The 23,467-nt window shown below is 53.6% G+C and overlaps 1 protein-coding gene across 1 annotated transcript in view; it reads left to right on the forward strand.

Annotated features, from left to right (window-relative positions):
• Window positions 1-23,467, forward strand: part of BRD7 (bromodomain containing 7) — a 161,801-nt gene that overhangs the window by 38,002 nt on the left and 100,332 nt on the right. Inside the window, exons 6-7 of the mRNA XM_075325740.1 lie at window positions 10,316-10,426; window positions 11,928-12,106. Of these exons, the coding sequence (XP_075181855.1) occupies window positions 10,316-10,426; window positions 11,928-12,106 (290 nt within the window). The remainder of the gene's footprint in view (window positions 1-10,315; window positions 10,427-11,927; window positions 12,107-23,467) is intronic.

Consider the following 23,467-nt stretch of genomic DNA (forward strand, 5'->3'; position numbering starts at 1 on the left):
CAGGGGCTCCTTGCAGTGGTGGTTTCGGCCACTCTGTCTCAGGGATGCTCCTTCCTAGCCCCGTCCCGGGTGATCCTCACCAGGGTGCTGGTCTTTCCGCCTTGGGAGCAGTATATCTCCACCGTGGAGCGCAGGGCGCTTGGACTCTGTCCGATTCAGCCCTCTGGTTCAATGTGCTAGAAATCAGGGCTGTATTTCTAGCTCTCTAAGCCTTCACCATCTGTTGGCGGCTAGGCACATTCGAGTCCAGTCGGACAACGTGACAGCGTTTTCCTACATCAACTTCCAGGGCGGGACATTCAGCCGTCTGGCAAGCTTGGCGGCTCATCATTCTTCAGTGGACAAGGGACTCCTAGTCCACCATATCCGCAGCCCACATCCTAGATGTGAAAACTGCGAGGCAGACTATTTCAGCTGTCCAACCGTGGTCCATTGCGGTAGGCACACTGGTTCATGTTTGATCCCAGCTTCGTCTCTACCTCTTGCCCAGAGTCCTGCGCAAGATCAGTTAAGGGGGCCGTCGGGTCATTCTCATTCTCCAGACTGACCCAGGCAGGCTTGGTACCCTAACCTGCTCCTTCTGTCCGTTGGATTGCCATGGCATCTTCCGGACCGTTCAGACCTTTTCTCAAAAGGGTCCGTTTTTTCCGTCAGAATTCTGGATTCTCAGATTGACGGCGTAGATCTTGAGTCCTGGATCTTGGTGACTTCTGGTAGCCTTCCTGAAGTCATCTCCGCTATGACTCGAGCTTCAAAGTGTCCTTTGACCTTTTTAGCCTTGCCGACCCTCCTGTCTCTTTCACAGTCCGGTTTACAGCTAGGACTATCCCTCATAAGGGACAGGTCTCGGCTCTGTCAGTATGTGCCAGCGGCGTATCGTCCGGCTGGCTCCGGTGCGCTCCTTTCAGGGCGCATCTCACATTATTCCGCCTTTCCTGCGGCCTATGGAGCCCTGGGACCCTAATCCGGTCCTCCCGGTTCCTGGAAACCCCCCTTTGCGCCTCTTAGGGAGGTTTCTTTGTTTCATCTTTCACAGAAAGTAGTCTTCTAGTGGCTATAATTTCCCGCCAGAGAGTTCTAGCTGTACTCTCTCGGAGTCACCCCCTTCTTGGCCTTTTGCATCAAGACAAGGTGGTCTCCGTCCGACTCCGGACTTTTTTCCCTGAGGTGGTTACTGCTTCCACCTTATCCGGGGCAATTTTCCTGCCTCCCTTTTGTCCGGCTCCTGTTCATCGTTTGAGAAAGCGTTGCATATCCTGGATCTGGTGCGGGCGCTCCGGATCTATGTGTCTTGCACCGCCGTTATTAGGCAGTGCACCTCTCTCTGGTGATGACCGCTAGTCAGCGTAGCGGTCTCTCGGCATCTAAGCCGACCCTGGGTTGTTGGCTTAGGTCGGCCATTTCCGAGGCCCAACAAGTGTACTCAAGTGCCTTCCCCGCCGGGGATCAGAGCACATTTGATCAGACCTGTCGGTGCCTTTTGGGCTTTCAGGCTCCAGGCTACGGCTCAGTAGGTCTGTCAGACTGCAGCTCGAATTAGTCTGCATACTTTTTTCGAAGCTCTATCCAAGCCATGCTTATGCTTTGGCAGACGCGGGCTTAGGCAGACGCATCTTTCAGGCGTCTGTCGCCCATTTGTGAAGTTAGGTTTTGCCTGCTTCTCAGTTGTCTGTTTATTCCCACCCATGGACTGCTTTGGAACGTCCCATGGTCTGGGTCTCCCATAGGAACGATAAAGAAAAAGAGAATTTTGTTTACTTACCGTAAATTCTTTTTCTTATAGTTCCGTCATGGGAGACCCAGCACCCTCCCTATTGCCTGTTGGCAGGTTTCTTGTTCCGGTGTCTTCACCGGCTGTTATTGTTGTAGACAGAGGTTCCGGTTCTTCCGGTTTTTACTCTGTCTCTTCTTGTGGGTGGATGTCCTCCTTCAGCTTTTGCACTAAACTGGCTAGGACTGGCTAGCAGGGGGTGTATATACTGGGAGGGAGGAGCTACACGTTTTGAGTGTAGTAACTTTGTGTGTCCTCCGGAGGCAGTAGCTATACACCCATGGTCTGGGTCTCCCATGACGGAACTATAAGAAAAAGAATTTACGGTAAGTAAACAAAATTCTCTCTTTTTTTTTTTCTCATAGAATTTCATGGGAAATGTCTGCACAAAGATTGCAGACATTTCTCAAGAAATTTCCGCGGCAAATCCGCGGGTAAATCCGCGGGTATTTTGCTCTAGTGCGCACATAGCCTAATCCTTATAAAAAAAAAAACTTGATCCTTATTCAGTAAGATTCAAAAAGAGGTGACAACAATTGGATGCCCAGGATCCCCGCTGGGGTCCTGCATACATGTTTATCACTGGCCGGAATCACTGTTCATTGGCAGTAAACCAGGAAAGGTACTGCAAATGTAGTGTTTTGGTGAATGGGCAAAGAGAATGTACTGAAGGCAACCCCTCCTCATCCCCATCAATGAAGCGCATGGGAGGGATTTTAATAGTTTGAGGCTGGGCTTCTTTGCCACGGCTGGTCCTGGATTACTTATTGAAGGAGGGGATTAATGTTGTTGTTTGTGATTTAAATCTAGAAAGTACTGAAGCCTAGCCACAATTATAGGCATTCTATGAAGATCTCCACCGGCGCTGACTTCAGGAGGAGAGCGATGCTGACCTTTTGTCGATAGCTGTCTCGCCTTGTGGCAGACCCATCAGTGCTGGTCTTTAGCTTTATAGTTGTTTCTTGCCCAATAACTTTGACCGAGTAATGTTGCAACTGAGCTATTTTCTGAAAGTTTGGGCCGATCGGGGATTTCAGACACTGCCCGTTATTAAGGGTAACACTAAGTTTCAACGGAATATATCAGCAGGTTTTTGCTATGTAAGCTGAAGCCAGCATGCTGCAAGGGTTAACACAGAAAGTTCAGGGATACCTGTTTTGTCTCTCTCCACCTTTTGTTTATTTTCTATGTTTGTTTAAGCAGCAGGACCCTTATTATTACAGGACTACAAACTCAGGGCAGTCCGACAATCCTGCTGTGATTGACGCCTCACTGTATATGTATAATCTCTATACAGACCCTGGTGTCAGCCGGGACAGCGCTCAGCTCAGCTACATGACTAAGTCTAAAAATTCAGATTGTGTCAGAACGGCTGCAGTAAGTAATCTAAGTGATACATCCTTAGATTCAGAATATCCTTGCCTATGTACCTCCCCGCTCTCTGCAGCCGAGCTGCTCGGATCCGGTCCTTCTGTGGGTGGCTCGAGGGTCTTCGGACCCGGGGGTCTCGCGGTCACTTCAAATGAAAAGGGGAGTGATGGGATGGTGGGTGTAGGACGTATATGTACGTGCTGGGCCGTACGGAGTTCGTGACGCCACCCACAGTATATGGTGATATTGGACACCACCGCTGCAGTTACGGGGCACCCGGGGAAGATGTTGCGCAGCAAGTTGTTAACCCCTGCGTGGGCAGGGATGGTGGCCGCAGGACCCGTTGGAGGGTTTGGCAATGCAGGGAGATGGGCGACCGCATGTTGCTGGTGTACTCACTATAAGAAACACACATGAGTCTGGTAAACCAAGGTGATGGTGGTCGGTGACCGCAGCCGGCTGTGTTCTGGTTCCCCCACCCAGCTGGTGGTCTCCGTCTTTCTCCTGCACCTTTTTTGGAATGGTGGACTACCTGCGCTTGCAACTTCAGGAGTCCGCTCCCGGCTGGATGTGGCCTAAGGAGCCCTTGCCCGAAGACGCTGGCCCGTGGGATCTCTGAGCCTTGGCGGTGGCCTGCTATCCCCCTCGGTGGGTTGTTGCCTTCAATCGGGACTTTGCGGCCAGGACTAGAGGTCCTGTCCCACCCAATCAGTTAATTAACTAGTTCCAGTCGCTTCTGGGCCTAGCTTCAGGGTCTGAGTACCCCCCTGTGTGCTCCGGTTTCCGAGTCGGTTCTCCGGGTTGGTACCGGCGGGCCACTACCCCGTCCCGGTCCACCTCTGTTCCACCGAGCCGTCTTCCGGGCTCCTGCAGACGGAGACCGCTGTCTGCCTCCTAGCCAAAGGCACCAGGACTCCTACCCTGGTACCTGTCAGTTCTCCTTCAGACCTGACACACAGGCCTGACCTCCACTCTCACTGAACTCCACCACTGATCTGACTGAACTGCACTGACTTTTCTTCATCGTTCCTATGGGAGACCCAGACCATGGGTGTATAGCTTCTGCCTCCGGAGGACACACAAGGTACTACACTAAAAAGTGTAGCTCCTCCCTCCGAGCGTATACACCCCCTGGATAACCAACTATAGCCAGTTCAATGCTTTGTGTTCAGGAGGCACACATCCACACATGCATTCTCATCTGATTTTTGATGTTAAAGAGTTTGAAGAAAAGTGGGTCCAAGCCTGGACCCCCGGCATGTCCCTTCTCACCCCACTGTGTCGGCGGTGTTGTTAAGGTTGATTTCAGGGCTGGAGCCTTACATGCCGCGCTCCTTCACCATCCCTCGGGCTCTGGCTTGAAGTGGGAGCCAGCACGGTTCTCCCTGCCTTGCAGGAGACCGGTCTCCATCCGCAGCCCTTTCAGGATCCTGCCGGACGGAGCACTCCTCCCTCAGGGACCTGGCCCTGTGTCTCACAAGCTAAGTATTGAGACGTTATTGTCAGGGGGGTCCCTTGCATTTTAATGTTGGGGAGAGTGTGTTATGTAACCTTTGTGACATTTCCAGCCGGTTCTCAGGTTTTCACCAGAGAACCGCGCCGAGGGTGCCTGCGCGCCGGCCGCATTGTAAAATTTAGGCCCCGGCTTCGCCTGAGGCCTAGTTTCGTTTTCACTGCCCCTGCATGTCAGTCAAGCAAGGGGACAGTGCGGCTCCGCCCATCGGCCGTTCGGCTCAGGGGAGGACACTCCTCTCTGAGGAGATGTTTCCCTCCCCTGTATATCTCCTTGGCCCTCCGGATCCCGCTCTTTCACTAAGCCCCGCCCCCTCTCCTCGCTCCGGCGCCATTTTATCAGCGTTCTCACACTGATCGGCGCTGGCTGCAGCATCTCTGCTAATCTGTCTGGGGGTCCGAGCTGTGGGATCCGGAGGGCACACAAACGGTCTGGTAAGCCACAACCTCCGGTTGTGGACCTTCTTATACACTCTCTGGGGGTCATTCTGGAGAGCCCCCACCTCAGCAGCATGTCTCACACTAGGAGCAAGGCTGTACTCCATATGCACTGCATGTAAGCTCGTACTGCCTGAACTGAGCACATATCCACATTGTGATGCCTGCTCCAACATGGTGGTGCCTCAGCCTGGAGTCTCCCCAGTGGTCCCTCCGGCTGCTCCGGCCCCGGTGGCTGAACCCCCGGCTTGGGTAGAATCCTTCTCTAAGTCTATCTCCCAGTCCTTTGCCGACTCCATGGGAGAGTTGTCCCGGACTCTGCTGAGCATGCATCAGCCCCCTTCTCAGGGCGCCTCTGCTGCTTCGGCTCGCTCTCCAGAGCTCACAGAGGATTCTTCATCTGCTCCCAGACCCCGTCGTCCTAAAAGGAGACGCAGGGTCCCCTCTCCTTCCTCGTCCCGCGGCTCTGATTCACGAGCTGACTCGCAGGACGAGGAGGATGTCTTTTCTAGGGGCTCGGACGCTACCTCCATGTGCCCCATTGATCTGACCGAGGGTGACGCAGATGTTAGTGATTTGATTGCATCCATTAATTCTGTACTGGACCTCAATCCGCCAGTATCAGAGGAACACCCCTCTCTGGCAGAAAAGCACCAGTTTACCTTGCCTAAGAGAACAAGGAGTGTGTTCTTTAACCACTCCAGTTTTCAGGCCACTGTGACCAAGCCCAGGGCCTGTCCTGACAAACGCTTCCCAAAACGTGGTTCTGATGACCGTTTTCCCTTTCCACCAGAGGTGGTCAAGGAGTGGGCTTACTCACCAAAGGTAGACCCTCCGGTGTCTAGACTCTCAGCCCGGACAGTTGTGTCAGTGGCTGATGGCACCTCACTTAAGGATCCCACTGACCGCCAGGTTGACCTTCTGGCCAAATCTGTATATGAGGCGGCAGGGGCCTCGTTCTCCCCATCTTTTGCAGCAGTGTGGGCTCTCAAGGCCATCTCTGCTTCTCTGGAGGAGATGCATTCCCTCACTAGGGACTCTATGCCTGAAATGGTTGCCTTAACTTCCCAGGCTTCAGCCTTTTCAGCCTACGCCATGTCTGCCATGCTGGAGGCTTCTCACCGCACTGCGGTGGCTTCGGCTAATTCCCTCGCTATCCGCAGGATCTTGTGGCTTCGAGAGTGGAAGGCAGACGCTTCTTCAAAGAAGTACCTTGCTGGGCTCCCATTTGCTGGGTCCAGGCTGTTCGGGGAACAACTGGATGACATTATTAAGGAAGCTACTGGCGGGAAGAGTACTTCCTTGCCACAGACTAAAACCAGGAAACCTGTCCAGGGCAGGAACCAGTCGAGGTTCCGTTCCTTTCGTTCCTCTAACTGGTCGTCCTCTAAGCCCTCGGCCTCGTCCACTAACTCAGCCAAGGACCAGAAGCCCAACTGGCGCACGAAGCCGCGTCCTCAGAAGTCCGCAGGAGCTGCTGCCACCAAGGCAGCCTCCTCTTGACTATCTGGCCGAGCCAGCAACGTCCTTGGTCGGTGGCAGGCTCTCCCACTTTGGCGACGTGTGGTTTCAACACGTCTCCGATCAGTGGGTGCGGGATATCATCTCCCACGGCTACAGGATAGAATTCTCTTCCAGCCCGCCAAACAGATTTTTTTCTGTCAACTCCCCCTTGCTCCAAGGCCGCCGCCTTCTCTCAGGCTGTGGCATCCTTGCAGGCCAACGGAGTAATTGTACCTGTTCCCGCCAGGGAACGGTTCAGAGGTTTCTACTCAAATCTCTTCCTAGTCCCCAAAAAGGACGGTTCCTTCCGGCCCATCCTGGATCTCAAGCTTCTCAACAAGCATGTTCAGGTGCGGCATTTTCGCATGGAGTCTCTGCGATCAGTCATTGCCTCAATGACCCAAGGAGATTTCCTGGCATCCATCGACATCAGAGATGCCTATCTGCATGTGCCAATTGCAGTTTCACACCAGCGTTGGCTACGTTTTGCAATCGGAGAGGAACATTTCCAATTCGTGGCTCTCCCCTTCGGGTTAGCCACGGCCCCTCGAGTATTCACCAAGGTCATGGCAGCAGTGGTTGCGGTTCTTCACCTCCAAGGGTTGGCAGTGATTCCTTACCTGGACGACCTTCTAGTCAAGGCTTCATCCAGTGCAGACTGTCAGCGGAGTATCTCGCTCACTCTCGCCACTCTTGTTCAATTCGGGTGGCTTGTCAATCTGCCCAAGTCCACTCTGACTCCGACCCAAAAACTCACGTACCTAGGGATGCAATTCGAGACTCTGCCGGCAATTGTCAAGCTGCCCTTAGTCAAACAGCAGTCCCTCCATCTGGCGGTGCGCTCTCTGCTGAGGCCCCGCCGTCATTCCATCAGGCACCTAATGCAGGTGCTGGGTCAGATGGTGGCGTCAATGGAAGCGGTTCCCTTTGCCCAGTTCCATCTGCGTCCTCTGCAGCTGGACATTCTCCGCTGTTGGGACAAGCGGACTTCTTCCTTGCACAGGTTGGTGGCTCTGTCGCCACAGACCAGGAGCTCTCTTCAGTGGTGGCTTCGGCCCCTCTCTCTGTCTCAGGGACGCTCCTTCCTGGCCCCGTCCTGGGTGATCCTCACCACGGATGCCAGTCTATCCGGCTGGGGAGCAGTATTTCTCCACCACCGAGCACAGGGCACTTGGACTCCGTCCGAATCAGCCCTCTCGATCAATGTGCTGGAAATCAGAGCTGTGCTCCTAGCTCTCGTAGCCTTTCACCACCTGTTGGCGGGAAAGCACATTCGAGTCCAGTCAGACAACGCGACAGCGGTTGCCTACATCAATCACCAGGGCGGGACTCGCAGCCGCCTGGCAATGTTGGAGGTTCAACGCATCCTTCAGTGGACGGAGGACTCCAAGTCCACCATATCCGCAGTCCACATCCCAGGCGTAGAAAACTGGGAGGCAGATTATCTCAGCCATCAAACCGTGGACAGCGGCGAGTTGGCTCCTCATCCGGCAGTGTTTCGGTCAATCTGCCGCAAGTGGGGCACTCCGGAAGTGGATTTAATGGCATCCCGGCACAACAACAAGGTCCCGGTTTACGTGGCTCGCTCCCACGATCCTCAGGCCTTTGCAGCGGACGCGCTGGTTCAGGATTGGTCCCAGTTCCGTCTGTCTTACGTGTTTCCCCCTCTAGCTCTCTTGCCCAGAGTCCTGCGCAAGATCAGAATTGAGAGCCGTCGGGTCATCCTCATTGCTCCAGACTGGCCCAGGCGAGCTTGGTACCCAGACCTGCTCCATCTGTCCGTCAAGGTGCCGTGGCATCTCCCGGACCGCCCAGACCTTCTCTCACAAGGTCCGTTTTTCCGCCAGAATTCTGCGGCTCTCAGATTGACGGCGTGGCTCTTGAGTCCTGGATCTTGACGGCTTCCGGCATTCCTCCCGAAGTCATCTCCACTATGACTCAGGCTCGGAAGTCTTCCTCGGCCAAAATTTATCACAGGACTTGGAGAATTTTCCTGTCCTGGTGTCGGTCTTCCGGCCATGCCCCTTGGCCTTTTTCCTTGCCGACCATCCTGTCCTTTCTACAGTCCGGTCTGCAGCTAGGACTATCCCTCAATTCCCTCAAGGGACAGGTCTCTGCTCTGTCAGTGTTGTTCCAGTGGCGTATCGCCCGGCTGGCTCAGGTGCGCACCTTTATGCAGGGCGCATCTCACATCATTCCGCCTTACCGGCGGCCTTTGGATCCCTGGGACCTTAATCTGGTCCTCACGGCCTTGCAGAAACCCCCCTTTGAGCCTCTTAGGGAGGTTTCTTTGTTTCGTCTTTCACAGAAAGTCGTCTTTCTAGTGGCCATAACTTCCCTCAGGAGAGTCTCTGATTTAGCTGCTCTCTCTTCGGAGTCACCTTTTTTGGTTTTTCATCAAGACAAGGTGGTTCTCCGTCCGACTCCGGACTTTCTCCCTAAGGTGGTATCTCCTTTCCACCTTAACCAGGACATTTCATTGCCTTCCTTTTGTCCGGCTCCTGTTCATCGCTTTGAAAAAGCGTTGCATACTTTAGATCTGGTGCGGGCGCTCCGGATCTATGTGTCACGCACCGCTGTTCTTAGGCGGTGCACCTCTCTTTTTGTGCTGACCACAGGTCGGCGCAAGGGCCTCTCGGCTTCTAAACCGACCCTGGCTCGTTGGATTAGGTCGGCCATTTCTGATGCCTACCAGTGTACTCAAGTGCCTCCCCCGCTGGGGATCAAGGCACACTCGACCAGAGCTGTCGGTGCCTCTTGGTCTTTCCGGCGCCAGGCTACGGCTCAGCAGGTTTGTCAGGCTGCCACTTGGTCTAGTCTGCATACCTTTTCGAAGCACTACCAAGTGCATGCTCATGCTTCGGCAGATGCGAGCTTGGGCAGACGCATCCTTCAGGCGGCTGTCGCCCATTTGTGAAGTTAGGTTTCGCCTACTTCTCAGTTTCTGTTTATTTCCCACCCATGGACTGCTTTGAGACGTCCCATGGTCTGGGTCTCCCATAGGAACAATGAAGAAAAAGAGAATTTGTTTATTTACCGTAAATTCTTTTTCTTATAGTTCCGTAATGGGAGACCCAGCACCCTCCCTGTTGCCTGTTGGCAGTTTCTTGTTCCGCGTGTTATCACCGGCTGTTGTTGTAGACAGAGGCTCCGGTTGTTCCGGTTTTTTGCTCTATCTCTACTTGTGGGTGGCTATTCTCCTTCAGCTTTTGCACTAAACTGACTATATTTGGTTATCCAGGGGGTGTATATGCTCGGAGGGAGGAGCTACACTTTTTAGTGTAGTACTTTGTGTGTCCTCCGGAGGCAGAAGCTATACACCCATGGTCTGGGTCTCCCATTACGCAACTATAAGAAAAAGAATTTACGGTAAGTAAACAAAATTCTCTTTTTCCCCGCCCCGGGCTGTCTAAAACTCCTAGGTGGGCGTCTTCCAACTGCCTGGTTCTGCCCCCTGGTGTGTCTATCAAGCCTTGAGGGGGGTGACTAGGGTTTTAAGGTTGGCTGTGTGTTACCTGTGAGGGAAGGGTGTAATGCGGGGCCCTATCTATGACTACCTGGGCCGGCCAGGGCGTCACACTTACATCGTGCTGCTCTAAGATGAGGTATCAAATACCTGTTGACAAATACCCTTTTAAGTGCTTCCACTTTTCAGAACTGCTACTTTTACTATTACTACAGCCTTATTATCTGACATTCACAAGCCTTTATTCTCTTTAGGAAAATTTCAAACAGATTTGCCACAATGCAATGATTTATAACAAGCCCGGAACCATTTACTTCAAAGCTGCTAAGAAATTGCTGAACTCTGGAATGAAAATCCTCAGCCAGGTAAGAAATAGGTTTTTATTGATTGCAGTGATTGACCTGTATAGCTGTGAAGAAACAAAAGGACTGCGGGTAATAGTGTAAACCAGGGGTGAGCAAATAATTTTCCCAAGGGGCCACATGTGATTGCTGTGGGGGGCTGAACCAATGGGCTGATGGGCTGACACTAATCTTCCTCAATACTAATATATTTTATCACTTAATATTGAGCAGAATTAAGTATGCTGCCACCCCTATCTATCATGTAACCCCACACAAGGCCTATATATATATATATATATATATATATATATATATATATATATATATATATATATATATATATATATATATATATATCATATTATAGCCCTCATACACCCACTGTGTACGGTAGGAGCCCTCATAGGCCCCCTGTGTACGGTAGGAGCCCCTCATAGGCCCCCTTGTGTACGGTAGGAGCCCTCATAGGCCCCCCGTGTACGGTAGGAGCCCCTCATAGGCCCCCTGTGTACGGTAGGAGCCCCTCATAGGCCCCCTGTGTACGGTAGGAGCCCCTCATAGGCCCCCTGTGTACGGTAGGAGCCCCTCATAGGCCCCCTGTGTACGGTAGGAGCCCCTCATAGGCCCCCTGTGTACGGTAGGAGCCCCTCATAGGCCCCCTGTGTACGGTAGGAGCCCCTCATAGGCCCCCTGTGTACGGTAGGAGCCCCTCATAGGCCCCCTGTGTACGGTAGGAGCCCCTCATAGGCCCCCTGTGTACGGTAGGAGCCCCTCATAGGCCCCCTGTGTACGGTAGGAGCCCCTCATAGGCCCCCTGTGTACGGTAGGAGCCCCTCATAGGCCCCCTGTGTACGGTAGGAGCCCCTCATAGGCCCCCTGTGTACGGTAGGAGCCCCTCATAGGCCCCCTGTGTACGGTAGGAGCCCCTCATAGGCCCCCTGTGTACGGTAGGAGCCCCTCATAGGCCCCCTGTGTACGGTAGGAGCCCCTCATAGGCCCCCTGTGTACGGTAGGAGCCCCTCATAGGCCCCCTGTGTACGGTAGGAGCCCCCACATAGCCTCCTATATACTTTGTGAGCCCTCAGTCCATTTTATTTAGTATGAGCTCCCATAGAGCTCTCATATATACAGCAGGAGCCCCCACATAGCCTCCTATATACAGTCACATACATAGAAAAGGAAACCTCACTCCCTTACTCTGTTCTTACCTCCAGTGCACTGACTCGCTGCACTGCAGGTACAATGAAGTAATGTCATCATGTCTGCTGTGTGTTGCACATGATTGGTGGAAGAAGGAGCTGTCGGGTTTGTCCTCCACCAGCCTTTTCACTGCTTTCTGCAGCCTAGGGATGCAGAGAGATGTGACCTCAGGCTGCAGACGACACTGTGCGGACTGCAGGCCACTGTTTTCAGCCCCTCATCTGTGTCTGTAGACGGGTCAGATAAGGGCCCCCCCCCCCGATCACATTTTGCCAGGTCTTGTCTAGACCATATAACCAGCAATCCATTATGGTTGGTACAGGAGAGAATACAGAGTCTGAAGCAGAGCATAGAGTTCATGGCAGATCTTCAGAGCAGCGGGAAGGACAAAGACAAAGGAGACTCGCAGGGTAATCCAGAGGCGGCAGAACAGCTGACCGAGGACTCCATGGACACCAGTGATATAAAGGCCTTTAGAACTCCTTCCAAGGACCTGAAAAGGTGTGTATGACATGGACCCTAAGCAAACTGCCATTATACCAAACTTTTACATTGGCTTCCTAAGGGGTATACCAGGGAAGCCACACTGTGTGGCGTAACGCGTGGGGCTTTTGTGCCCACTCCTTTTACCTACTATCTCCCATTTCTTTATCGTTCCTATGGGAGACCCAGACCATGGGTGCACAGCTACTGCCCCCGGAGGACACACAAAGTTACTACACTCAAAACGTGTAGCTCCTCCCTCCTAGCATATACACCCCCTGCTAGCCAGTCCTAGCCAGTTCATTGCTTTGTGTTTCAGGAGGATCACACACACATGCATCTCTGATTTTGATTTTTGATTTTTTTCCTTCTGGATCAAAGATTTGGAAGAAAAGCGGGTCCAGCTGGACTCCCGGCATGTCCCTTCTCACCCCACTGTGTCGGCGGTGCTGTTAAGGTTGATTTTCCAAGGCTGGAGCCTTCTCATGCCGCGCTCCTTCACCATCCCATGCTGGGGCTCTGGCTTGAAGTGGGAGCCAACACGGTTCTCACTGCTTTGCAGGAGACCGGTCTCCATCCGCAGCCCTTTTGCAGGATCCTGCTGGACGGAGCTATCACCCCCCAGGAACCTGGCAACCTGCGTCTCACAAGCTAAGTATATGAGACGTTATTACCACAGAAAGTGGTCTTTCCAGGGGTCCTTTATGTTTATTATTGGGGGAGTGTGTTTTTATGTTTGGTGTTAACGTTTCCGGCCGGTTCTCCAGTTTTCACTGGAGAACCGCGCCGATGGTGCCTGCACGCCGGCCGCATGTTTTACTCTAGGCCCCGGCTTCGCCTGAGGCCTAGTTTCGGTTTCCACTGTCTCTGCATGTCAGTCAGCAGAGGGACAGTGTGGCTCCGCCCAGCGGCTGTGCAGCACAAGGGAAGGGACACTCCTCACTGAGGAAAGATTCCCTCCCCTGGCCACCTCATTTGCCGCTCTCAGAGTAGGCCCCGCCCCCTCTCCTCGCTCCGGTCGCCATTTTCTCAGCGTTCTCTGTGCCTGCATAGGCACAGAGATTCCACATTGTGACAAGTGGGGGCCGGGGCTGAGGGACTAGAGGGCACAGACATGTCTGTTTAAACGATCTGCAGCCACGACCTCCGGTTTGTGCAGCTGCTTATTTTATCCGTTTATATATGCTGGGGGCCATTCTAGACAGAGCCCCCACCTCTGCAGCATGTCTCACAGAGCGAGGCTGCAGGCTGTTTTTATTATTCCACTGCAGGTAGTCTCGTACGGCTGTACCGAGCTCTTAACCACTGTGGCCCCTCAGCTTGGAGGCTCATTAGTGGTCCCTCCAGCTGCTCCGGTTTCGGTGGCTGACCCCTGGGGGAATCCTATTTCCAGGGGTCGGCTGTTCCGGCATCTGCTGAGCATGCAGCCCCCTTCTCAGGGCGTTTTCTGCTTCAGCTCGCTCAGCAAAGCTCACAAGGGACTCTCCTTCTGGGCTCAGACCCCGTCCTCCTGACAGGGAGACGCAGGGTCCCCTGTCCTCCCCGTCCCGCAGCTCCGATTACGAGCTGACTCACTGGACGAGGAGGATGTCTCTACCAGGGGCTCAAACGCTACTTTATGTACATTGATCCGTCCGTAGGTGACGCAGATGCGAATGATTGGATTGCGTCCATTATACTTGTACTGGACCTCCATCCGCCTGTATCAGGGGAGTATTCCCCGTTGGCAGAAAGGCATCAGTATACCTTTAACAGGACGAGGAGTGTGTTCCTTAACCACTCCAGTTTTCAACCCGCTGCGTCCAAGCCCACAGCCTGTCCTGCAGACCCCACTGCGGGGTTCTGCTGCCTGTTTCCCCCTCCCATCAGAGGTGGTCAAGGAGTGTACTCATTCGCCAAGGGTGGCCACTCCGGTGTCTAGACTTTCAGCCCGGATAGTTGTATCAGTGGCTGACGGCACCTCTATAAGGATCCCACGGTACATTAATTTTGTACTGGACCTCAATCCGCCGGAGTTACCTTACCTAAGAGAACACAACGTGTGTTCCTTAACCACTCCAGTTTTCAGGCCCCTGTGACCAAGCCCACGGTCCGCTCTGACAGTCGCTTCCCATGAAGCGTGATTCTGAGGACTGTGTTTCCCCTGTCCACGAATGGTGGTCAAGAAGGGGGCTCATTCACCTCAGCTGGCTCAGCCCGGACCGTTATGTCAGTGGCTGATGGCTCCTCACTTAAGGTTTTGCGGTCTGCCCGGTTGTCCTTTTGGCCAAGTCGGTATGGGGGCGGCAGGAGCTTCGTTCTCCTCAGCTTTACAGCAGTGCGGTTTTTTTGTACCTTCTCTGCTTCTCTGGAGGAGATGCATTCCCTCTCAGGGACTCTATGCCCAAAACGGTTGCCTGAACTTCCAGACTTCAGTCTTTTCATCCTATGCCAGGTCTGCCATGCTGGACACCGCACGGCGGTGGTCTTGGCTACTTTCCTCGCTATCCGCAGGCTCATGTGGCTTCGGAAATGGAAGGCAGATGCTTCTATAGAAGTTCCTTGCTGGGCTCCCCTTTGGTGGGACCAGTTTCTTCGGAACCAACTGGATGAAATTAAGGAAGCTCTTGGCGGGGAGTGTTCTTCCTTGCCACAAACCTAAACCAGGGAACCTGTCCAGGGCAGGAATCAGTTGAGGTTTCGGTGGTTTCCGTTCCTCCATCTGATCGTCCTCTAGCTCGGCCCAGGTTCATAGAACCAAATGGCTCGAAACTGCGTCTTCAGAAGACCGCAGGAGATGCTGCCACTGAGTCAGCTTCCTCCGAGCTATCTAGCCACGCCAACAACCTCCTTGGTCGGTGGCAGGCTCTCTCCACTTGGCGACGTATGGTTCTAACACGTCTCCGTTCAGTGGGGGCGGGATTATATCTCCCATGGCTACAGGATGGAATTCTGTCCACCCGCCAAACAGATTTTTTCTGTCAACTCCTCCCGGCTCCAAGGCCGCCGCCTTCTCACAGGCCGTGGCATTTCTTGCAGGCCAATGGAGTAATTGTACCGGTTCCCGACTGGGAACGGTTCTGAGATTTTTGCTTAAATCTATTCCTAGTCCCCGAAGAGGGCGGTGCCTTCCGACCTGGATCTTTAGCTTTTCAAGCATAGTCAGGTGTGGCGTTTTCACATGGAGTCTCGGTCTTGTTCCGTGTGTTTTTCACCGGGTCAATCAAGAACCCAAGGAGATTCCCTAGCAGCCATCGGCATCAGAGATGCCTATCTGCAGGGGTCAATCGCAGTTTCACACCAGCGTTGACTACGTTTTGACAATTGGAGTGGTCCAATTCGTGCCTCTTCCCTTGGGGTTAGCCACGGCCCCTCGAGTATTCTCATTGGGGCAGCTGTGATAGGGTCCTGCACCCCTAGGGATTGGCAGTGATCTTTTGCCCTGAACGGCCTTCTTGTCGGGGCTTCATCCAGTGCTGACTCTTAGCAGAGTGCTTCGCTCACTCTCGCCACTCTAACCTATTCGGGTGGCTTGTCATTCTGTCCAAGTCCACTCTGACTTCGAACCAGAGGTTCTCAGGGACGCAATTCGAGACTCTGTCGGCACTTGTGAAGCTGCTCTTAGTCGATCAGTAGTCCCTCCGCTGGCGGTCGACGTCGTTCTATCAGACACCATATACAGGTGCTGCTCAGACGGTGGCGTCAATGGAAGTGATTCCTTGCCCAGTTTCTCCTGCGTCCTCTGAGACTGGATGTTTTCCGCTGTACAAGCGAACTCCCTCCTTCCACGGGGTGGTGGCTTCGCTACTGACCAGGGGCTCGTTTCAGTGGTGGCTTCGGCCACTCTGTCTCAGGGACGCTCCTTCCTGGCCCCGTCCCGGGTGATCCTCACCAGGATGCTAGTCTATCCGCCTTGGGAGCAGTATATCTCCACTGTGGAGCGCAGGGCGCTTGGACTCTGTCCGAAACAGCCCTCTGGATCAATGTGCTGGAAATCAGAGCTGTATTTCTAGCTCTCTAAGCCTTCACCATCTGTTGGCGGCTAGGCACATTCGAGTCCAGTCGGACAACGTGACAGCGTTTTCCTACATCAGCTTCCAGGGCGGGACACTCAGCCGCCTGGCAATCTTGGCGGCTCAACATTCTTCAGTGGACAAGGGACTCCTAGTCCACCGTATCCGCAGCCCACATCCCAGATGTGAAAACTGCGAGGCAGACTATTTCAGCTGTCCAACCGTGGTCCACAATCCTCAGGTTTTGCGGTAGACACTCTGGTTCATGTTTGATCCCAGCTTCGTCTCTTTACGTATTTCACCCTCTACCTCTTGTCCAGAGTCCTGCGCAAGATCAGTAAAGGGGGCCGTCGGGTCATTCTCATACTCCAGACTGACCCAGGCAGGCTTGGTACTCTGACCTGCTCCTTCTGTCCGTTGGATTGCCATGGCATCTTCCGGACCGTCCAGACCTTTTCTCAAAAGGTCCGTTTTTTCCGTCAGAATTCTGGATTCTCAGATTGACGGCGTAGCTCTTGAGTCCTGGATCTTGGCGACTTCTGGTATCCTTCCTGAAGTCATCTCCGCTATGACTCGAGCTCCAAAGTGTCTTTTGACCTTTTTGGCCTTGCCGACCCTCCTGTCCCTTCCACAGTCCGGTCTACAGCTAGGACTATCCCTCATTAAGGGACAGGTCTCGGCTCTGTCAGTATGTGCCAGCGGCGTATCGTCCGGCTGGCTCCGGTGCGCTCCTTTAAGGGCGCATCTCACATCATTCCGCCTTTCCGGCGGCCTATGGAGCCCTGGGACCTTAATCCGGTCCTCCCGGTTCCCGGAAACCCCCCTTTGCGCCTCTTAGGGAGGTTCCTTTGTTTCATCTTTCACAGAAAGTAGTCTTTCTAGTGGCTATAATTTCCCGTCAGAGAGTTCTGGCTCTCTCGGAGTCACCCCCCTTTTTGCTCTTTTGCATCAAGACAAGGTGGTCTCCGTCCGACTCCGGACTTTTTTCCCTAAGGTGGTTACTGCTTCCACCTTATCCGGGGCAATTTTCCTGCCTTCCTTTTGTCCGGCTCCTGTTCATCGCTTTGAGGAAGCGTTGCATATCCTGGATCTGGTGCGGGCGCTCCGGATCTATGTGTCTCGCACCGCCGTTATTAGGCGGTGTACCTCTCTCTGGTGCTGACTGCTAGTCAGCGTAGCGGTCTCTCGGCATCTAAGCCGACCCTGGTTCGTTGGCTTAGGTCGGCCATTTCCCAGACCTACAAGTGTACTCAAGTGCCTTCCCCGCCGGGGATCAGAGCACATTTGATCAGACCTGTCGGCGCCTTTTGGGCTTTCAGGCACCAGGCTACGGCTCAGTAGGTCTGTCAGACTGCAGCTCGAATTAGTCTGCATACTTTTTCGAAGCACTACCCAAGGCATGCTCATGCTTTGGCAGACGCGGGCTTGGGCAGACGCATCTTTCCGGCGTCTGTCGCCCATTTGTGAAGTTAGGTTTTGCCTGCTTCTCAGTTGTCTGTTTTTTCCCACCCATGGACTGCTTTAGAACGTCCCATGGTCTGGGTCTCCCATAGGAACGATAAAGAAAAAGAGAATTTTGTTACTTACCGTAAATTCTTTTTCTTATAGTTCCGTCATGGGAGACCCAGCACCCTCCCTATTGCCTGTTGGCAGGTTTCTTGTTCCGTGTGTCTTCACCGGCTGTTATTGTTGTAGACAGAGGTTCCGGTTCTTCCGGATTTTACTCTGTCTCTTCTTGTGGGTGGATGTCCTCCTTCAGCTTTTGCACTAAACTGGCTAGGACTGGCTAGCAGGGGGTGTATATGCTAGGAGGGAGTAGCTACACGTTTTGAGTGTAGTAACTTTGTGTGTCCTCCGGGGGCAGTAGCTGTGCACCCATGGTCTGGGTCTCCCATGACGGAACTATAAGAAAAAGAATTTACGGTAAGTAACAAAATTCTCTTTTTCTTTTTCGCTCCTAATTGGGAGACCCAGACAATTGGGTGTATAGCTACTGCCTCCGGAGGCCGCACAAAGCACTACACTTAAAAGTGTAAGGCCCCTCCCCTTCTGGCTATACACCCCCCCGTGGGAGCACGGGTCCCTCAGTTTTTGCTTTGTGCGAAGGAGGTCAGACACGCACGCATAGCTCCACTGTTTAGTCAGCAGCAGCTGCTGACTATGTCGGATGGAAGAAAAGAGGGCCCATACAGGGCCCCCAGCATGCTCCCTTCTCACCCCACTTTCTGTCGGTGGTGCTTGTTAAGGTTGAGGTACCCATTGCGGGTACGGAGGCTGGAGCCCACATGCTGATTCCTTCCCCATCCCCATTAGGGCTCTGGGCGAAGTGGGATTTTACCGGTCTCCAGGCACTGAGACCGTGCTCCATCCGCAGCCCCTGGAGAAGCCGCTGGATATGGAGCTGAGTATCGTCAGGGACAGGGCCCTGCTCCGTCAAGGTACTCTGTGTCCCCGTGCATACGCGCGCACACCGCAGCATTGCTGGGTGTGTTAGTGCGCCGGGGACAACAGCGCTGCTGCGCTTGTGCCATTTCCTCACTTCAGCTTAGCTGAGTGGGTAGACTCAGGGAGAACGGTCGCGCCGGCCGCTGGGACTGCGACGCGGCTGGGACTTGTGGTGCGCCGGGGACTTCCGCGCTGGCCGTGCATATATCACGGCCGCGCTTATTACTACAGTCCCCGGCTTTTGCGGCCTAGTTCGCTCGTTCCCGCCTCCGCACCTGCTAGTCAGGAGGAGGGCGGGACGCTGTACAGAGCATCAGCGCTGAGGGCTGGAGTCTTTTTTACATACTCCAGCCCTCACACCAGGCACAGTAGGACGCAGTTTCCCGCACTTTGTTTGTGGCACGCCCACGGTCCGCCCCTCTTCACAGAACGCCGGCAGCCATTCCTGCCTGCACGCTGAGCTGCAGAGGGGAGACGGGGAGACCCAGACACGGGATTCTACGGCCTCATACCCGCTGTTCAGCGGGCGGTAAGCAGCCTCAAGGGCTCACCCCCACTTGTGCCGTTTGTATACTGAGTATTTTGTGTTTGCAAATACTTTGTACTGTACGGTCGCTGGTGATTCTCGGCTATATACCCTCCTAGATTATAAGGAGGCAACAGCATGTCGTCCGCAAAACGCAAGGGTGCCAAGGCACAGACATTATATGCTGCCTGTACCGCATGTGGGGCTGCTCTACCGGCAGGTTCCACTGACCCCCATTGTGTGCAGTGCTCGGCCCCTGTGCAACTTGCACAGCCGGGGCCTCTGCTGGACGTGACCCAGGGTGTACCACCTGTGAATGCTGTCCAGGTGACAGGAACGGAGTTTGCAGCTTTTGCTGACAGATTGTCTATGACCATGTCAAAGATTCTTGAAACATTGCAGTCTAGACCAGTAACTCAGACCATGGACACTGTGGCATCACTGCTCCCTGGTCCCCCTCAGCGGGAACACTTCCAAGCTCCGGGGGTGTCACATGCACCCCAGGGTGACGATTCTGACTCGGACGATAGTCCCAGACAACCTAAGCGGGCTCGTTATGAGGGGCCCTCAACTTCGTCTCACTGGTCAGGATCCCAGCGGGACGAATCTATGGGTGATGAGGCGGATGTAACTGATCAAGATTCTGATCCTGGGACCGCTCTCAATCTGGATACACCGGATGGTGACGCCATAGTGAATGATCTTATAGCGTCCATCAATAGGATGTTAGATATTTCTCCGCCAGATCCTCCTGCGGAGGAGGCAGCTTCACAGCAGGAGAAATTCCATTTCAGATATCCCAAGCGTAAATTAAGCACTTTTCTGGACCACTCTGACTTTAGAGATGCAATCCAGAAACACCACGCTTATCCTGAGAAGCGGTTTTCTAAACTGCTTAAAGATACGCGCTATCCTTTTCCCCCTGACGTGGTCAAGGGTTGGACCCAGTGTCCCAAGGTGGACCCTCCAATCTCCAGGCTTGCAGCTAGATCTTTAGTTGCAGTAGAAGATGGAGCGGCACTTAAAGATGCCACTGACAGGCAGATGGAGCTCTGGCTGAAATCCATCTATGAAGCTATTGGAGCGTCGTTGGCGCCAGCTTTAGTAGCCGTATGGGCACTCCAAGCTATTTCAGCTGGGCTTATACAAGTCGACTCGGTCACACGTACATCTGCCCCGCAGGTGGCACCATTGACCTCTCAAATGTCTGCATTCGCGTCTTACGCGATTAATGCTGTCCTGGACTCTACGAGCCGTACGGCGGTGGCGTCAGCCAACTCCGTGGTTTTGCGCAGAGCCCTGTGGTTGAGAGAATGGAAGGCAGATTCTGCTTCCAAGAAGTGCTTAACCAGTTTGCCTTTTTCTCGTGACCGATTGTTTGGGGAGCGTTTGGATGAAATCATTAAACACTCCAAGGGTAAGGACTCATCCTTACCTCAACACAGACAAAACAAGCCCCAACAAAGGAGAGGTCAGTCTGGTTTTCGGTCCTTTCGAGGCTCAGGCAGGTCCCAATTCTCCTCGTCCAAAAGGACTCAAAAGGATCAGAGAGGCTCAGATTCTTGGCGGACTCAGTCACGCCCAAAAAAGACAGCAGGAAGAACCGTTACCAAGACGGCTTCCTCATGACTTTCAGCCTCCTCTCTCCGCATCCTCGGTCGGTGGCAGGCTCTCCCGCTTTGGCGACATTTGGCTGTCACAGGTCAAAGACCGTTGGGTGAGGGACATTCTGGCTCACGGGTACAGGATAGAGTTCAGCTCTCGTCCTCCAACTCGTTTCTTCAGAACTTCCCCACCGCCCGACCGAGCCGATGCTCTGCTGCAGGCGGTGGCCGCTCTAAAGGCGGAAGGAGTGGTGACTTCCGTTCCTCTTCAGGAACAAGGTCACGGTTTTTACTCCAATCTGTTTGTGGTGCCAAAGAAGGACGGGTCTTTTCGGCCCGTTCTGGATCTAAAGTTGCTCAACAAACACGTAAAAACCAGGAGGTTCCGGATGGAATCTCTACGCTCCGTCATAGCCTCAATGTCTCAAGGAGATTTCTTAGCATCAATAAACATCAAAGATGCGTATCTTCACGTGCCGATTGCGCCAGAGCATCAGCGTTTTCTACGCTTCGTTATAGAAAGCGAACACCTGCAGTTCGTAGCGTTACCTTTCGGGCTGGCAACAGCCCCTCGGGTCTTCACCAAGGTCATGGCAGCAGTAGTAGCTGTCCTGCACTCGCAGGGTCACTCCGTGATCCCGTATTTGGACGATCTACTTATAAAGGCACCCTCTCAAGAGGCATGCCAACACAGTCTGAACGTGGCACTGAAGACTCTCCAGAGTTTCGGGTGGATTATCAACTTTTCAAAGTCAAATCTAACCCCGACCCAATCACTAACATATCTTGGCATGGAGTTTCATACTCTCTCAGCGATAGTGAAGCTTCCACTGGACAAGCAGTGCTCTCTGCAGACAGGGGTGCAATCTCTACTGCAGAACCAGTCCCACTCCTTGAGGCGCCTCATGCATTTCCTAGGGATGATGGTGGCAGCAATGGAAGCAGTCCCTTTCGCGCAGTTTCATCTGCGCCCTCTACAATGGGACATTCTCCGCCAATGGGACGGGAAGTCGACGTCCCTCGACAGGGATGTCTCCCTCTCTCAGGCAGCCAAGGACTCTCTCCGATGGTGGCTTCTTCCCACCTCATTGTCAAAAGGAAAGTCGTTCCTACCCCCATCCTGGGCGGTGGTCACGACAGATGCGAGCCTATCAGGGTGGGGAGCAGTGTTTCTTCACCACAGGGCTCAGGGTACGTGGACTCAGAGAGAGTCCACCCTTCAGATCAATGTTCTGGAAATCAGAGCAGTCTATCTTGCTCTGCGAGCCTTCCAACAGTGGCTGGAGGGCAAGCAGATCCGGATTCAGTCGGACAATTCCACAGCGGTGGCGTACATCAACCACCAAGGGGGAACACGCAGTCGACAAGCCTTTCAAGAAGTCCGGCGGATTCTGACGTGGGTGGAAAACACAGCATCCACCATATCCGCAGTTCACATCCCAGGCGTGGAAAACTGGGAAGCAGACTTTCTCAGTCGCCAGGGCATGTACGCAGGGGAATGGTCCCTTCACCCGGACGTTTTTCAGGAGATCTGTCGCCGCTGGGGGATGCCGGACGTCGACCTGATGGCGTCACGGCACAACAACAAGGTCCCGGTTTTCATGGCACGGTCTCACGATCACCGAGCTCTGGCGGCAGACGCCTTAGTTCAGGATTGGTCGCAGTTCCGACTACCTTATGTGTTCCCACCTCTGGCATTGTTGCCCAGAGTTCTCCGCAAAATCAGGTCCGATTGCCGTTGCGCCATTCTCGTCGCTCCAGACTGGCCAAGGAGGTCGTGGTACCCGGATCTGTGGCATCTCACGGTAGGACAACCGTGGGCGCTACCAGGCCGTCCAGACTTGCTGTCTCAAGGGCCGTTTTTCCATCTGAATTCTGCGGCCCTGAACCTGACTGTGTGGCCATTGAGTCCTGGATCCTAGGGACCTCAGGGTTATCTCATGATGTTGTTGCCACCATGAGACAGGCTAGGAAACCATCCTCCGCCAAGACAGAACGGGGAAGATATTCTTATCTTGGTGCTCTGCTCAGGGAGTTTCTCCCTGGCCATTTGCATTGCCTGTTTTTCTTTCCTTCCTGCAGTCTGGGTTGGAAAAAGGTTTGTCGCTTAGCTCCCTTAAAGGACAAGTCTCTGCGCTATCCGTATTCTTTCAGAAGCGCCTGGCGCGACTTTCTAAGGTACGCACGTTCCTGCAAGGGGTTTGTCATATCGTTCCCCCTTACAAGCGGCCGTTGGAACCCTGGGATCTGAACAAGGTTCTAATTGCTCTCCAGAAGCCACCTTTCGAGCCTATGAAGGAGATTTCCTTTTCTCGGCTTTCACAGAAAGTGGCTTTTCTGGTGGCGGTCACGTCTCTTCGGAGAGTGTCAGAGCTGGCGGCGTTATCTTGCAAATCTCCCTTCCTGGTGTTTCACCAAGACAAGGTAGTACTGCGTCCAATTCCAGAGTTTCTTCCCAAGGTGGTATCTTCCTTTCATTTCAATCAGGATATCACTTTACCATCTTTGTGTCCGCATCCAGTTCACCAATTTGAAAAGGGTTTGCATCTGTTGGACCTGGTGAGAGCACTCAGGATCTACATTTCCCGCACGGCGCCTCTGCGCCGTTCGGATGCACTCTTTATCCTGGTCGCTGGTCAGCATAAAGGGTCGCAAGCTTCCAAATCCACCCTTGCGCGGTGGATCAAGGAACCAATTCTTCAAGCCTACCGTTCTGCTGGGCTTCCGACTCTTTCTGGACTGAAGGCCCATTCTACCAGAGCCGTGGGTGCGTCCTGGGCATTACGGCATCAGGCTACGGCTCAGCAGGTGT

This window comes from Anomaloglossus baeobatrachus, chromosome 10 (genome assembly GCF_048569485.1).
Source record: "Anomaloglossus baeobatrachus isolate aAnoBae1 chromosome 10, aAnoBae1.hap1, whole genome shotgun sequence".
In the NCBI taxonomy this organism is placed as follows: Eukaryota; Metazoa; Chordata; class Amphibia; order Anura; family Aromobatidae; genus Anomaloglossus; species Anomaloglossus baeobatrachus.